Source organism: Prionailurus bengalensis, chromosome A1 (genome assembly GCF_016509475.1).
Source record: "Prionailurus bengalensis isolate Pbe53 chromosome A1, Fcat_Pben_1.1_paternal_pri, whole genome shotgun sequence".
Taxonomy (NCBI): Eukaryota; Metazoa; Chordata; class Mammalia; order Carnivora; family Felidae; genus Prionailurus; species Prionailurus bengalensis.
In genome coordinates, this window is record NC_057343.1 from 159,593,269 (window position 1) to 159,609,815 (window position 16,547).

The window sequence follows — 16,547 nt, forward strand, 5'->3', positions numbered from 1 at the left end:
TAGAAACCTGGACTACATATGAGAAATGAGCTTAAGGACCAGTTTTTATTTTTGCTTTTTAATTGTAAATGTTATTTTAAAAGTACACACTAACCATCTTAGAATATTTACTTTGAATACCTGGATTTGGCACATTTGGTCGCTTTAATAGTAGATTCTTAATTAATCCTTATGCTGTGGGTTAGGAAATAATAATGTTTTTCATATGGTCAGGACGTTATCATTTTATTTTTAAATTTAAGGAATATGAATGAAAGTCTCTCTATTCTTACACTTTCAAAAGCCTATTTTCTGAAGTTTAGTAAAGATGGGTATTTTTTAATAATGACCTTAAACAGGTAATTAATCTAATTCATATAAATAATTACTATATTTTCCTTTGCCTTTGATAATGTTGATGGTTTCATAATTTGTTTGATGTTTTTGCTAGTATGAAGATTTCTTAGATGCTCGATTTAAAACCATGAAGAAAGATTCCTTGAATTCATCTCATCCAATATCATCATCATCTGTTCAGTCTTCAGAACAGATCGAAGAAATGTTTGATTCTCTTTCCTATTTTAAGGTACCGCTCTACACATCAACTACCTGGAGTGGGTTTCAAATTAATTTCATATGTGAGCAAGCTTCATGATTTAAATTATTTTAAGCATTAAAACTAGATTATTTTAAAGATTAGAGATTACTTTAAGATTATTTTCAGGTATACGTTTAAACTGTAAGATGTTTGCTTCTATTTAAATCTTGGTTTTAACTTTTTCTGGGTCTTTCTTTCTCTGATTTAAGTTCTTCTGACTGGTACAGTGGGTAATCAGATAATATAGCAACATATCTTTTAAAGTTGGTTCAGTCTCTGGATCTACAGGTAGAATATGTCCAGGGAAGGTCCTAAGCAAGCCCTTAGCTGTGTTATTGAGGATTGAAAGATGTTCAAAGTCACAGTTGCCAAAACTCAAAAACAAAAAGAGTATTTAAGAATTGAGAACTAGATTGCAGGATCAGAAGCACAGACTGCAGGTTTGGGAGTGAAGCAAAAACAGAAAACTGGAAACCTGATTAGGATTGCCATAGGTCAGAGAACAGAACAATGCCTCTCACAGTTGTGGTGGGAGGTGTGAATGTTAGGACTTACTTACCTCCTTACTCTGGCTGCCAAATTAATTGATTAATAAATGAATTCCTCCACTGGACAGAGAAAACACACAAAACACCTGAGATACAAACCATATCTTCAAGAAACTCAAAGTTTAGGTGGTAGGTACTTGTGAAGCACTAAGAGATGATATGTGCTGAATGAATGGTACAGACTTTTTTTTACCTAGGTTTATGAAGAGAACTTTTTTGTAGGAAAATGGAAATGGAAGGGAATTAAATAATAAAAAGATATGGATAAAGAGGAATGGTAAGTGTTGAGTATGGCAGGAATGGGACAATAAGGTCTACAAAGAGACAGTTCAGGAATACTGATGGGCAGGAAATTTTTGTTTAGGGAATAAATGCTTGATTGTGGCGGAAGCCATAAATAGAGTAGGGGAAAGATAGAAAAGGAGCTTGGGGCAGTTGTAGAAGGTTCTAAACGCCATCAGGAATCTGGACTTTTTCTGTAAGCATTGGGAAGCTTTAGAATATTTTTCAGAGGAATTACTTGATTAAAGTTACTATTTATGAAAACTAATTTGTTCCAGCTTATAGATTTAAGTGGAGAGAGAACTAAAGTCAGGAAATTGCTGCTAAAGTCCAAGCATGACATGGTAAAGGATGAAATTAGGAGTGGTAGTGAAAATGGAAGAAAAATGATGAGTGTAAAAAAAACATGGGATGGAGGGAAGTTCTTGAAGGATTTAGTGATAGAGTAAGACAGGTAAAGAAAGGGAGACATGTTTTCCAGGTTCACACCTGACTGACATGGAAAATGGTAGTACTGTTAACAAATAAGAAATAAGGAGTTTAATTAGCTATATTAAATATATTCCAGTTGGAGATACTGCCATGATTTTTAAAGCCTATATGGGATCCGTCGATAAAATTTTAAAACTTGTGGTTCTGTTCTTATACAGAACTGTCGATTTGAGATTTGTTCTTACAGAGCTCTGTCATCCTCTGACCACCATCCCCTAAACCCCAAATTCATTGTCTTATCATGTGGTCTCCACAGCATACCTAACCCCTGTCAATATGGTAACTACTTATTTCATGATTGGAAATCTGGCAAATGCCCCACATAATTGAGAAAAGTAGGATATTTTACCAATGTTATGTACAAGAACAAGTAAGTGTCACTAGGGAAATGTGTTTGACAGATATATTCTATTTGGGTTTTTTTAATCTCCAAGCCTAATTCTTATGTAGATTGTCCCTTGAGGAGATCAACTAGGAAGTAAACTTAGAAAGAAAAGAAAAAAAAAAAAAGTTCTGAAAAGTAAATGCCAGGGGCCACCAAAATGAGGTGGTTCCATGCAAGATGAGGATCCAGGGAGAGAGTGAGAGTGATGGCCAGTGAATAGGGGGAGGATGAAGAGTGCCCCCCAAAGCTCAATGCAGAAAGACTTCAAAGGATGAGTGAGTGATCAGTCATTCAAATGCCACTAGCAGGTTAAGATGAGCCTGGGAATTGATGTTGGTTTCAAGACAGCATGAAGTTCATCAGTGACCTTGATAAAACCACTTCTGGGGGCACCTGGGTGGCTCAGTTGGTTAAGCGGCCGACTTCGGCTCAGGTCATGATCTCGCGGTCCGTGAGTTCCAGCCCTGCATCGGGCTCTGTGCTGACAGCTCAGAGCCTGGAGCCTGTTTCAGATTCTGTGTCTCCCTCTCTCTCTGACCCTCCCCCGTTCATGCTCTGTCTCTCTCTGTCTCAAAAATAAAATAAAACATTAAAAAATTAAAAAAAAAAACACTTCTAGCAGAGTGATGGTTGGAAGATTGCCTTAGAGAAAATGGAGATGGCAACTACAGACAGCTCTTTGAGGAGTTCACTACAGAGGGAAATAAGAAATAGGGTGATAACTAGAAGAAACATGGAGTTAAAAAAAGGAAGGACATCTTTTATTTGTTTTAAAGGAGGAATGAATGTTGCATAATTTTGTTAATGGGAATGTAATAGTAGGGAAAGTTAGTCATGCAGGGGTGAAAGGGATCTGTTGGGAACAAGAATGAGTACTTAAATTTATAGAACAAGTAACACCATGAAGCATGGTACAGAAATAAGAGAGTAATAGCTATTAAATTCAGTTATGTGTATCTGATAATCTTGACCTAATATTGCTACATTTTTACCAGAAGTGAAATTCAAAGACTATTTGAATTCCTTTTGTGTACGAGGTGTTGTTTTAGTCACTGAAATTGAGCTTTGCAGTGTTGCCCTCAATTATCATACAGTCTAGAAGAGGAAATAAAGATATATCTATCTAAATATATATTAAATATATATCTGTAGCAGATGAAGGAAGTGATACAAATTGCCCTTGAAGATGGAGAAATATTTCTATCTTAAATCAGGAAAGGCTTCACAAAGGTGTTTTTGGAAATGATGGCATGCACTTCAATGACTATATAGCGTGGCCTTAATAGTTGTATGCTGGATTCTGAATTATTAGTGTATGCTTATTGCCCTATACATTCATTAGTTCCAAACATATTTGAAGTAACTCTGCAGGAAGAAGAGAGATCTTGGTTATTTTAGCAACATGATATATTAAAATTGGAAATTGATGCACTCCCAAGTAGAGAGGCTTTTGAGAGTTCTGCTTGTTTATTGTCTCCTGCAGTGAACCCATGAATTCAACTGGTACTTTTTTTTTTTCAATATATGAAGTTTATTGTCAAATTGGTTTCCATACAACACCCAGTGCTCATCCCAAAAGGTGCCCTCCTCAATACCCATCACCCACCCTCCCCTCCCTCCCACCCCCCATCAACCCTCATTTTGTTCTCAGTTTTTAAGTCTCTTATGCTTTGGCTCTCTCCCACTCTAACCTCTTTTTTTTTTTTCCTTCCCCTCCCCCATGGGTTCCTGTTAAGTTTCTCAGGATCACGTAAGAGTGAAAACATATGGTATCTGTCTTTCTCTGTATGGCTTATTTCACTTAGCATCACACTCTCCAGTTCCATCCACGTTGCTACAAAAGGCCATATTTCGTTCTTTCTCATTGCCCTGTAGTACTCCATTGTGTATATAAACCACAATTTCTTTATCCATTCATCAGTTGATGGACATTTAGGCTCTTTCCATAATTTGGCTATTGTTGAGAGTGCTGCTATAAACATTGGGGTACAAGTGCCCCTATGCATCAGTACTCCTGTATCCCTTGGGTAAATTCCTAGCAGTGCTATTGCTGGGTCATAGGGTAGGTCTATTTTTAATTTTCTGAGGAACCTCCACACTGTTTTCCAGAGTGGCTGCACCAATTTGCATTCCCACCAACAGTGCAAGAGGGTTCCCGTTTCTCCACATCCTCGCCAGCATCTATAGTCTCCTGATTTGTTCATTTTGGCCACTCTGACTGGCGTGAGGTGATACCTGAGTGTGGTTTTGATTTGTATTTCCCTGATAAGGAGCGACGTTGAGCATCTTTTCATGTGCCTGTTGGCCATCCGGATGTCTTCTTTAGAGAAGTGTCTATTCATGTTTTCTGCCCATTTCTTCACTGGGTTGTTTGTTTTTCGGGTGTGGAGTTTGGTGAGCTCTTTATAGATTTTGGATACTAGCCCTTTGTCCGATATGTCATTTGCAAATATCTTTTCCCATTCCGTTGGTTGCCTTTTAGTTTTGTTGGTTGTTTCCTTTGCTGTGCAGAAGCTTTTTATCTTCATAAGGTCCCAGTAATTCATTTTTGCTTTTAATTCCCTTCGACTGGTACTTTAAGCATTGGGGACAGGGATAGGGATTCAACAGAAAATTTGGCATGTTTTTCTATTAAAGATATATTCACAAACACTTAGCTTTTTAACATAACACTGAAACAGTAACTGATAAACCACATAAAAATGGCTCATAGTAGAATTAGTGCACATGGGAATCTGTTCCATTATTCTTTTGTCAAATCCTTTAAAATAATTTTTAAAGACAATTTGAACATAGTTTACATCAGATTATATGACACTAAATAACAGTGTATTATAACTAGGTTCTATAGTGCAAGTTTATACTTAGCATGATTGTATTTTGAATTTTAGATTGTCAATTCTATAAACCGATTGTAGTCCATTATTTTCCACCCCCTTCTCACTATTTTTTTTTAATTAAACAGGGAGCTTCTCTCTTGTTGATGCTGAAAACTTATCTTAGTGAGGATGTATTCCAAAATGCTGTTGTCTTTTACCTGCATAGTCATAGCTATGCATCCATTAAAAGTGATGATCTGTGGGATAGTTTTAATGAGGTAAGTGACCCGGATATTTTATTTAGTTCTTAAGAAAGAGAAGAGTTCTTCTACTTACATTCTTATCAAGTATATAAATAAGCTATAGTACCAAGGATATTTAAGACAGAGGCGGATGGAACACAGAATTAAAGGTCAAGAAACGGATATACTAGTCTTGAAATTATTGTGTGTAGCCTTGTATAACCATTTTTGTTCTATACCTTAGTCTCCATTCCTATTTAGTAGGAAAGTTGTCTTTTCTGAATTAATATATATTACTATATTCATTATTTGATTTTTTTCAAAAATCTATTTTCCTTTTCTCAGGCTTTTGCATTTTCCTCCCATTCATGATGTTTTTCCTACACTCTGCCCTATAAATCCTCCTCTCGTTTGTGGCCATACTCTTTCCTAGAAGCCCATCTTTGTAGAGAATCTATCACAAGCTGGCTGCCATGAGCTGAATATTGCCCTTGGATCGTTTTGCTGTTTGGATTTTGTTGTGCCTGCAAATGTTCTAACAAGCAGTGTAATTAGGTGCCAGTTAGGCTTTAGAGCAGTACGTGAACCCATCCTCCATGGTGCATGTATGCCGACGGCATAGTCCTTACAAGCGTTTAGGTTTGTTGTTTCCCTGATCCAGATCAATGGTTCTTAATGTTTTGGAAGATCACAGACATATTTGAAACCGTGATAAAAATTCTGGACATATTCCCCAGTAAAACCACATATTCACAGTATCACACAAAGTTTCAAAGTTTTAGGGGCTCTGAAATTAAGAACTCCTACTCTAAATCTTTTCCATATACCCTTTCTCCTTTCTTGTCTTATCTCAAACCTTGTGTTTTCTAGCTGCTAACCCTGGTGCTCAGAAGATACACCTTTCCTTCTCTCTTTGAAAAGGTGGATTAGTCCTTGACACTTAAGAGTTGCTTCCAAATCACTGTTGATTTTTTTCTCTTATCGTATGGTAACATTTCAGTTGAAAGCCACATTATTTACTTTATACCCATATTATCTCCTGACATTTAGAATATATTTCTTCCTTTCTGACTGACTTCAGCTTCTGCATCCATAGTGTTTTCCTATCCCAACCTCGTTCTTAACATTATCCTCAGGTTTGTCAGCCTCCACATCATATGCACTGGCCTCTTCATTTCTGTTCTGTTTTGAAGACCCAAAGGTGCCTTGCTTTTGGGAAAGCTTGTTTTCTTCCCAGTCCCTTATCCAGAAATGAATAGATTAGAGCCATGAGAAATGTCATATTAATATTGCAATGAGTTTGCAATATTTGATCCATCCTTTTCTGCTTTAAATAAATGGGCATATGGAGACTGAGGTTAAGGCTGCCATAGTAGAGTGGTACTGTTACCAAACAAAGTACTTAATGATTTTAGTTGCTTGCAATTCACATCCATATGTAGTCTAGAAGAATGATTTGAATGATAAGGTTACCTCACCTGCTTTAAAGAGATAGTTTTTCTACAATGTCTTCTTAATCATTGATACCAGATGTCTTTAGGGGATGGTGGGCTTTAGAGGGTCTATGAACCTGACACTGGATTCTAGATTTTGCAGATAAGTTGATGTAATTTCTGGGAGAAAGGGTCTGTGACTGTCAAAACAGTTAACCACTGTTCTCTGGAGAAACTTAAAGTTGAGGCAGCTGACGTGTTTATATCTTATTCTGCTGCTGCTTTCTGGCACTTGCACAGAATTAGTTCTTCCAAAGGTGAAGGTCAACATTTACAAAAATTTAACTCCATATTCATGCTTCTGTTTTAATGTTAACATTACATGTAGTCTTCATAGAATGTGGTAGGCAGAGAGGAAAAGGTTTTGTTTTTAAGCAAAAATAATTCTTATGTATATATATATATACATATAGGTCACAAACAAAACACTAGATGTAAAGAAAATGATGAAAACCTGGACCCTGCAAAAAGGATTTCCTTTAGTGACTGTCCAAAGAAAAGGAAAGGAGCTTCATGTACAACAAGAAAGATACTTTTTAAATGTGAAGCCTGAAATTCAGCCTTCAGATGCAAGGTGTGTTCCTGCTTTTTCTTCCTGTTACCTATCTCTTTTGTATCCTTGGGTTAAAGTATTTTGTAATCACAATCTCTTAAGAAACCTAAGAAGATTATCTTTTTTCTGGAAATAGCTTGAAAAATTCTCCTTCCTGCCAAAAAGGGGCGGGGGGGGGGGGGGAAAGACCCAACAAATTATGTGTAAATGACTGAGCACTGACTGAAATACTGGAAAGAGTAATCTTCCAATATTTTCTTTTTACAGCTATCTCTGGCATATTCCACTATCCTATGTCACTGAGGGAAGAAATTACTCAAAATATCCATTGGTATTTTTACTGGACAAGAAATCAGGTTTGACTATAATTAACTCTTTTCTGAGAAGAAATTGAAAACAATATATTTTTTAGAAATCTGACAAAGCAGCAGAAGGAGATTTTACTTTGCAAAGTGCATACTCTTTGAACTGGTTTTATGAGTCATCTATACAAGATGTGACTAAAGTGACACTGATTCCATGTCTCACGTATCAAGTCAGTCATTCTTATTCATGTGAAATAAAGTACAAAAAGTTGCACTGTGTTTTTATGTCCTAGGTAAATATTTGTTGTTACAAAGAAGTAGTACAGGTAGAGCAGTCTCTTGAGGTATATGCTCTGCTGTTCACTCTCTCGGGGTGAGCTTGGGCAACTGCATTCCACAACCATCGTAGATGATTCTTGCACATAATAAAGGTTGATCATGATCCAGATTTATAGTAAGTAAGCATTACAAAATGTCCTGTGAACATAATGTACATTTTTGGTAGTAAGAAAATGGGTAAGAAATTATGTTTGTAAGGAAGCAGATAGGAAAATGTAAAGATGATATATGTTGACCCACAAGGAGCCTATAAAAAACAATTGAAATATAGTGTCTGACCATTTGTTAAATACCACTATGAATGCCACACCATGTATCCTCTTAATCCATGTCCTGAAACAATAGGAAGACCTTGGGCAGGAACCATTGGTGATACTCTAGATTTATGGAAAGGGAAAATTTCTTGTTTGAATTTGTATCTGGTGGTCAAGCCTCTGTTTTTGAGGGAGGAGTGTAGCCTAGTAGTAAACGGGCTATACTTTGGAGCCAGGTTATCTGGTGCACTGGTATTATTTTAGGTGGTCATGTGACTCCCTGAGCCTCATTCCCTCAGCTACTGAGTGGAGACAGTGATCGTACTTATAGTGTTATCGTGAGGATGGGGTTAATTTATGTGAAGTACCTAGAATAATGTCCGGCATTTTGTTATTAATGTTATTATTGAAAAAAAAATCCTCACACACAGTATTATCCATATTACATGAAATCTAGAAAATGGAGAACAAATCACCTTGCCACAACTATTATCATGATTACTTCTTTTGAGTCATTTTTAAAATATTTTTTACTTAGTTGATACCATTGTGTATAAGTGATTTTTATATCTTGCCTTTTTTTAAAACAAAAAACTTAACACATATATTTGACTTCATCTTTACTGCTAGACACTTGACTCACCATTTGTCTCTTAAAAAAAATGTCTCAGTAGAAATTTAGGGTCTTAAATGTTTTGTTATTGTATGAACTTCTTCATAAGAATGCTTCTCAGAAATGAAGACTGTTATCTTTTGTGATTTAGTACACATTTCTAAATTGCCCTTCAGTTATGTGGTAATAATTTGTAATGCCAGTTGAAATACAGGTGCGTGCCAGTTGAATTGCAGTTTCACTAGAGTGGAGTGTTAAACCAGTCTCATTATTTGAAATGCTAAGAACATTTCATAATGTTGTATCTTTGATTAATATCACAGCCAGAGGTGTAAGGAAGGGCAGGCTTCTTTGATGAAAACAAAACTTCCAAGTGGCCTTGGAAGGATAGACCCTGACTTAAGAGACAACAAATAATCCCATCTCCATTTTTGGACCGATAAGGAAAATTTTCAAACCTCCCAGTAGTATATAAGTTTTTTGGTAGTATTAGAAATAATAGGACAATGAGAAATCTGCTTTTATGTGCCCATAATTTTTAGCTCAGTTTGTGTGTGTTTCTTAAACTCTTTTTGAGATTCACACCCCAAAGCCTAGCTCATGTTTTCATGCTATAGCCTTTTCTCCCTAAGCCTGTACCTGGCACTCCGTGCTTCTGCTGTCCCAAAGTGGTTTCGGCAAGTCAAACGTGCTATACTGCCTCTTGTCTCTGGGCCTTTGCAGATCTGTTTTCTTGACTGGAAGAACACTCTTGCCTTTCCACCTCCTCGATTTATTGCTATTCATCCTTCAGGTCTCAATGTGCCCATTGCTTGCTCCAGGAAGCTCCAGAAAGGCAGAGATCATGGCTATATGAATCACTTTTGTGACTTTAGCACCCAGTAGGCACACAAAATTTTTTTGAATGAATAAATTTTAGTTTGTAATGAAGTCACTCAATATCAAATCTCACTGTAAAAAGTTTTAGGAAAAGAACATTTAGAGCCTGATGAAATGATATCTTCTTTTCCCTTCATTTGGAAATATTCTTGCTAAAGGGGAATATACAAAATGTACTATAATATAATTGGTTTAATCTGGAGCTGGAACTGAGCCAATAGATGATGAAAGCAGTGTCTGTTACTTTCTCTTCTCAACTGTTACTTCCCTTGCTGCTGCTGTTTTAATTCCTGGCAGTTCCAGTTCTGAGTGCCCACACTGAAAATGTTCTGTCCTCACAAAAAATTGTGTTGACCCTGAGGACAGTTGAGTCTTCTTGGTTCTTAATGCTCAAGTGACAAGCACTCTTATTTTAATTGCATCTTAATTGTTTTCTATTCTCAAAAGAAATGTAGCAGAGACAGTGACTCTAGAGGCTAATTTTTTGACTTTAGTACATTGTGTTAAGGTGGTAGTTTGTTAAATCTGTAGTATATTTCCATGTGTTGTAAGGCCAGGGTTGCTGGCTTAGTACATAGCATTCAGTCAAATATAGGTATTTATATTTAATCAAGATTTTTGTCACTCTTCCCCACATACATGAATTTGGAATGATTAACAGTTGTGCGTAAGAAAGTCTGAAAGGGGCCATTTTTTCAGGCCACATATTGAGGAAATTACACTAAAATAGTGTCTTTCTCTCCCTTCCCTTCCTTTTTCTCTCTCCCCTTTTCCCTCTCTATCCCCTCCCTCATCCATATCTTACTCAGACCTAAGCTCTTTAACTATAGGAAATCTTTATATTACATCTAACTTGAAACATGATATCACTGTGCCAGAAATATTTATCTGAAACTAAAAGACATGTCATTGTCTTTGAATAAAAGGCATTTGGAAAAAAAAATAATAAGGAAGGGCATATAATTAAGGTATTTATCATGTGCCATCCTTTGAGCTTGCCTGTTTCCCCCTAGTAAAATAAAGGAGAATAAAAGGGTATTGGAGAAAGGAATGCTTTTGAACAAGAGGGGATGCAGTTTAAATGCATGTATCATGCTAACCCTCTGGAGCAAGCTACACAGGAAAATTTTCAACTTTGTTGTAAAAGCTTGTTTTTTGTTTCTGTGCTTCAGTGTTTCTGTTTAAAACAGTAGTTGATTTTCAAAACTCATTGACAAATGGTTTTTAAAATCACTACTAAATTACTTCATCTGCTTCTGCCATATAAGATTGGAGTTACTCTTTTTTAATACTCAATGGACTGTGAAAATTGAACTCTTAATCTGTTAATGATTATAATGAATCAAAAACATATGAGGGTAGCCTCATCCACTTTTGAGCTGCAGGATGTAGTTACCTCCCTTGTGTGCAAAGCTATTATTTTTTGATACCTGTGGTTTTAAGGTCCTTCATTCTGGATCATTCAGAAGACCTGAAAGAGACTAGTATGTTGATTCTTTAAATGATAGCTCTTCTCTCCATGCTGTTGGCTGCACTGCTTTATATTCTGTCATCGAGATGACAGTAACAATTTCAAGTACACTCCCAGCTGCCCCTCTCCTCTATACTGTCTCAAATTGGCTAAGTTTATAACATGGCAAATTGCTTATCAGCCAAAATACACTGTATTTCAGTATTTTCCTACATCCATCCAGTGGAAGAATTGCCATACTTATCATTTCTTGCCTCCATTTTTGGGGAAAGGGAGATTTAGAGCTCTTTAGTCCTTCTTCCCAAGGGCCTTTCTTGATAAAAGCTCAACAGGAAATTGTGTTTGTAACCTGGAGAATGTCAATATTTTTGCCATACTTAATGATAAAATTAATTTCATTAGTCATCATTTTGTTAAAATAGCTCCAACCTGGAGCAGCTACTTTGTCATCACAATTATTCCTTAGAACTTCCTTCTGCTCTACAAAAAGAAATAAATCCTATTAACGTAATTGATCTTTCCCATCTGCTGCTGTATCAGCAATATGGGAAATTTTTTAGTGAACAAGACTGATTATCTGATATTTCATATTAAGACATGATCAGAATGTAAGTCTTTCCCATCATAAAAATCCTTTGTAGTTTCAGCAGAATTGGAGTACTAAAATATTAAGAGAATTTGATAAATTTTAATAATTCTTGCTTTTGAAGTTGATAGACCCTGAGACTTCAGGTACCAAAGGGTTTAAATGTATTTCTAAAGCATTTCATGTGCAAAAACCATCATACAGAGTTGATGACAGTTTTGACAGTAAAAATTTTAAGACAGCCTAAATATTTCCGAAGAGGAGGTTGGTTAAACTGTGGTAGGTTTTTTAAATGGAATTTTATGAAGTTATTTGAATATTGCTTATGAAGATAATGGAAAAATGGCTGTGGTTGAAGTCTGTTAGGTAAAAAAGCAGTACAAAAATAAATGCACATCTATCCACTGTATGAAATATTACATCATTTAAGATGTGTATAGGAAAGGTCTTGGCAGGAAATATACCCCACAATGCTATCCCTGGCAGACTGGCTGACTGTAGATTATTTTCCTTATCTCTACTCCTCTTATATAATTTTTTAAAATTAGTACTCCTTTATTTATTTATTTGAGAGAGACCATGCAGGTGGTGGGGAGGAGCAGAGGGACAGAGAGAGAATCTTAAGCAGGCTATGAGCTCAGCACAGAGTCTCATGTAGGGCTCGAATCTACAACCCCTGGGATCATGACCTAAACTGAAATCAAGAGTCAGACACTCAACCAGCTGAGCCACCCAGGCACCCCTAATACTCTTTACTTTAAGAGGACTACTCCTGAAACCATTATTAGCCTACATGTTAACTAATTTGGCTTTAAATAAAATTAAAAAAAAATTGGGAGGAAAACTTATAAACATCTTTCAAACCCTATGTAGATTTCTTTTGAAAACATTTGCCATGGCATAGTTATCTTGTTCACTTATTTAGTAACTCACCAAGTATTTTTTGAGTACCTGCTAAGAGCAGTGTTCTGGGCACTGAGGGATTAGCATTAAACAGAATGGTAAGTTCATGGACCTATATTCTAATAAATAGTAAATCTTAAGATGCTTAGAAGCATACCCTTAACTATTATATTAAATCCAAGCCTTGTTGCCAACTTTAAAGGACATTTCTTGATTAGTAACTTAAAGGATGTTAAAAATTCCTACATAGATTTTGTAGTCAGGTTTTATAGTAATATATTTTTGTCATCTTGTATTTTATAGCTCCTTATTAATTGAAATCATTCTATATAAATTTCTATGAATTCTCTCAACATTTATATATGTAATGGTAGGGGCCCCAAAAGTGCATATCACCATATTTTCTTTTTCTAGCAGTAACATTTATATGATATTCTACTTGCCTGACTATATTAAATTGTAAGATTTTTGACAGAAGGGATATATCTGTCCAGTTCACCATTAAATAAATAATTGTTAATGAATGGTGATCTTTGCTAACATTAAAATAACTGCACTGGGAGGCAGACATTTAGTTTCTTAGTAGAATAATTAAATGTAAAAACATCCTATATTAACTTTGAAACAAACAAAATGTCCATTTAATACTTTTTCTTCCCCTGTTATCTTCTCTCTCTCTCTCATTCTTTGGTCTGTATTAGGTGTCATCAATCTTACAGAAGAAGTGCAGTGGATCAAAGTCAATACAAACATGAATGGCTATTATATTGTACACTATGCAGATGATGACTGGGAAGCACTAATCAAACAGTTGAAAACGAATCCTTATGTCCTGAGTGACAAAGACCGAGCCAACCTCATCAACAACATCTTTGAACTTGCAGGGTAGAGTGTGCTTGGTTTGGGTTTGTTTATTTTTAAACAAGTGTTATTGTGGGGGAAAAAAAAACTTTAGAAAAACAGTTCAAAAGAACTGGCATATATTGCCTGTTAGGTATAATTCATTTTGGATGATTGGGAAGATATAAAATACAATCCTTGCCTTCATTGGTGTTACAATCTGTATAGAAACATCAGCTACCAACATATTGAACAGTTAAGTAACAGTTAAGATTACAATATTAACAACCAGGACACATGTTTGCTGAATATATTGATCTAGGAGTTCAGGCTTTGCTTTATTTCATGAGAGAATTCTTTTCAAGCAGCTTGGTTAGTTCTTACCCACTGGTTTGAGTGATGTCTCTGAGAGTTGGGGCCTTCTTATTTGGTTACAGCTTGCCTCCCAACCACTCTGTGCATTACAGAATCCCAAAACCAAGTGTGGTCGTGACCGTGTGTGTTAGATATCCTCCAAATAATAAGAGTACCAGCTTAGGCGGTTAATGGGTCTAGAGACACACAGAATATTCAAAAGTATTATTTTGGACTGCTCTTGACCTTCTTTTGGTTCATTTTTAATGAAGTAACTATTGATCATCTCAGCCATCATTGTTATGATTTCTCTTATGTGGTTAATTTTTAAAATGCACTCACCATAAATTCACAGTGGACCTTGACTTAACGAGTTTGACAAATTCCCATACAAATAACAAAATATTTTCTTTTTGATTCAGATCCTCTTTATGCCACTTGTTCTCACCTGGTAAATATATGAAATAAATAAATAAATTAATTAATTAATTAAAATTAGTACTCTTCATCTTTTCTCATCTAAGACACTGACTTATGTCTCAGTAGCATGACTCAGTAGCAATTTATAGGTAACTTAGGGAATAAAACCTGAGCTATTGTTTATCTTTCTCATGAAATGTGTCTTTAACCTTGGGTCACACACATGAACTTAATCAAAGATAATAATATTTAGTCTAACTTTACAGAATGCCACTTTAAGCTTACATTTTAGTTCTTGAAGACTCACCATCTATTCCTGAAGTTTCTCAGCATGTGTATAGAGTTCATCTGCTTCTCTCAGCATATTGACTTTTCTGTTCTTTTACCCTTTAGCCTAGGCAAGGTGTCTCTTCAAAGGGCCTTTGATTTGATTGATTACCTTGGAAATGAGACCTATACCGCCCCCATCACTGAAGCCCTCTTCCAGACAGGCCTCATCTATAACCTCCTTGAAAAGCTGGGACACATGGATCTGGCCTCAAGAGTAGTGGTGAGTCTACCTTATTGCCAACTTGTCTTTGTTGCTTGCCTTTAATGTGTCATTCACAGTTCTAGGCTGTAAAGGCAGCCGGTCACGTTCCCTTTTCTTCACTCTACTAGTGGTGAAATCTTTACTTTGAATCAAAATGGCATTGCTTACCAGGAAGAATTGATAAAGGCTTAGCGTGACATGGTATTGTTTGAATATCAAAATACAGCCTTCTGACACTGCTGCCAAAATGAGATCACATGAAAAGAAAACTCTCTTCAAATCTCAGTTTATTTCTATATAATAAATGCTCAAAATGGGTCCTTTTGCAATGTGGTGTTCCCCACTGATTTCCTAGTGGTCATTATGAAATGACAGTTATGTTTGTATTGAAGAATATTCTGTTTTAGGAGTCCTTACTGATAACTGTCTTATGGATGATGATGCTGGTGGATAGATTTATCTGCAGAGCACTAAAGGAATCTTGGTAGTGGTGACTGCTTTACTTTTTTAAAACCAGTTTCTTGATCTTAACAGTTGTTAGTTTAGACACTTTCAATATTAAACTGTTGACAGAGTCTTTAAAAGCTTGGGAAGGAGAGATGAATTCTTTGTTTCATCTTGCTCTCTGAATCAGCACATTCTGACAATAAGGTTTGTTTTATGAATCAGTCAGGTTTGCCAGGGCCCAGACAAAAGGAATCTCTCAGAAAAAGGAAGAAAGTATTAGAATAGAAATGAGAATTTCTTTTAGGGTTTTGATGTTCTTACTGGTCAAAGGAATGGGTTAGATTACATCTCTCTCTCTGTCTCTGTCTCTGTCTCTTTCTCTTTTTCTCTCTCTCTCTTTTTTTTATTATTAAAAAAGAAACAACCTCCTTTCTGCCTCTTACTGTTCTGCACGTCCCCTGTTATGAGTTCTCTCATCACAGTGACGGGAGGCAGTACATGGCTGGTGGGCCATATGGAGCTTGAAAAGTACCCTTCTTCCCAAGTCTCTGATCTGACCCTAAAAGAGCCATGCCTATCCTTACCCATAACTGTAATATGTAAGTTAGATGATTTCTGAGGTTTTTTCAAACTGTTAGGATTTTTATCATTCTTCTATATCATAAGGCTATCTATCACCATCCTTAATAAAAACCAGAGTCTTCAGAATGTGACTCAGCTCAATAAATATTGAGCAAATGAGTGAAATACACCAGAAACTGGTACATTTCAGTGCTTGTTTTATTCTGCACACCATGCTTAGTGCTTAATGTAGATAACCTTGTATAATCTTCACACAATGCCAGATAGATACTTCTTTTATTTTTTAATGTTTATTTTTGAGAGAGACAGCATGAATGGGGGAGGGGCAGAGAGAGAGAAGGAGACACAGATTCCCAAGCAGGCTCCAGGGTCCAAGCTGTCAGCACAGAGCCTGACGCTGGGCTCGAACTCATGAGCCATGAGATCATGACCTGAGCTGAAGTTGGACGCTTAACTGACTGAACCACCCAGGCACCCTGCCAGATAGATATTTCTACCCCCATTATAGGGATGAGGAGACTACTTAACTTCCCCAAAGTCATTTACCAAGTAAATTTTAAAGTTGAGCTTCAAACCCAGATTAGTTCCACTCTCAAGCCCACCATTTGTATTATATTGCTGTATTTTAAAT

At 36.2% G+C, this 16,547-nt stretch overlaps 1 protein-coding gene across 3 annotated transcripts in view; it reads left to right on the forward strand.

Annotated features, from left to right (window-relative positions):
- Positions 1-16,547, forward strand: part of LOC122491501 (leucyl and cystinyl aminopeptidase) — a 99,693-nt gene that overhangs the window by 59,014 nt on the left and 24,132 nt on the right. For all 3 annotated transcript variants that reach the window (XR_006299369.1, XM_043594308.1, XM_043594319.1), the window contains exons 8-13: positions 431-565; positions 5,250-5,381; positions 7,252-7,412; positions 7,659-7,747; positions 13,443-13,626; positions 14,749-14,905. Coding sequence is in view for 2 of the 3 variants with exons in the window: in XM_043594308.1 (XP_043450243.1) it covers positions 431-565; positions 5,250-5,381; positions 7,252-7,412; positions 7,659-7,747; positions 13,443-13,626; positions 14,749-14,905 (858 nt within the window). In the remaining variant the exon portion in view is untranslated. The remainder of the gene's footprint in view (positions 1-430; positions 566-5,249; positions 5,382-7,251; positions 7,413-7,658; positions 7,748-13,442; positions 13,627-14,748; positions 14,906-16,547) is intronic.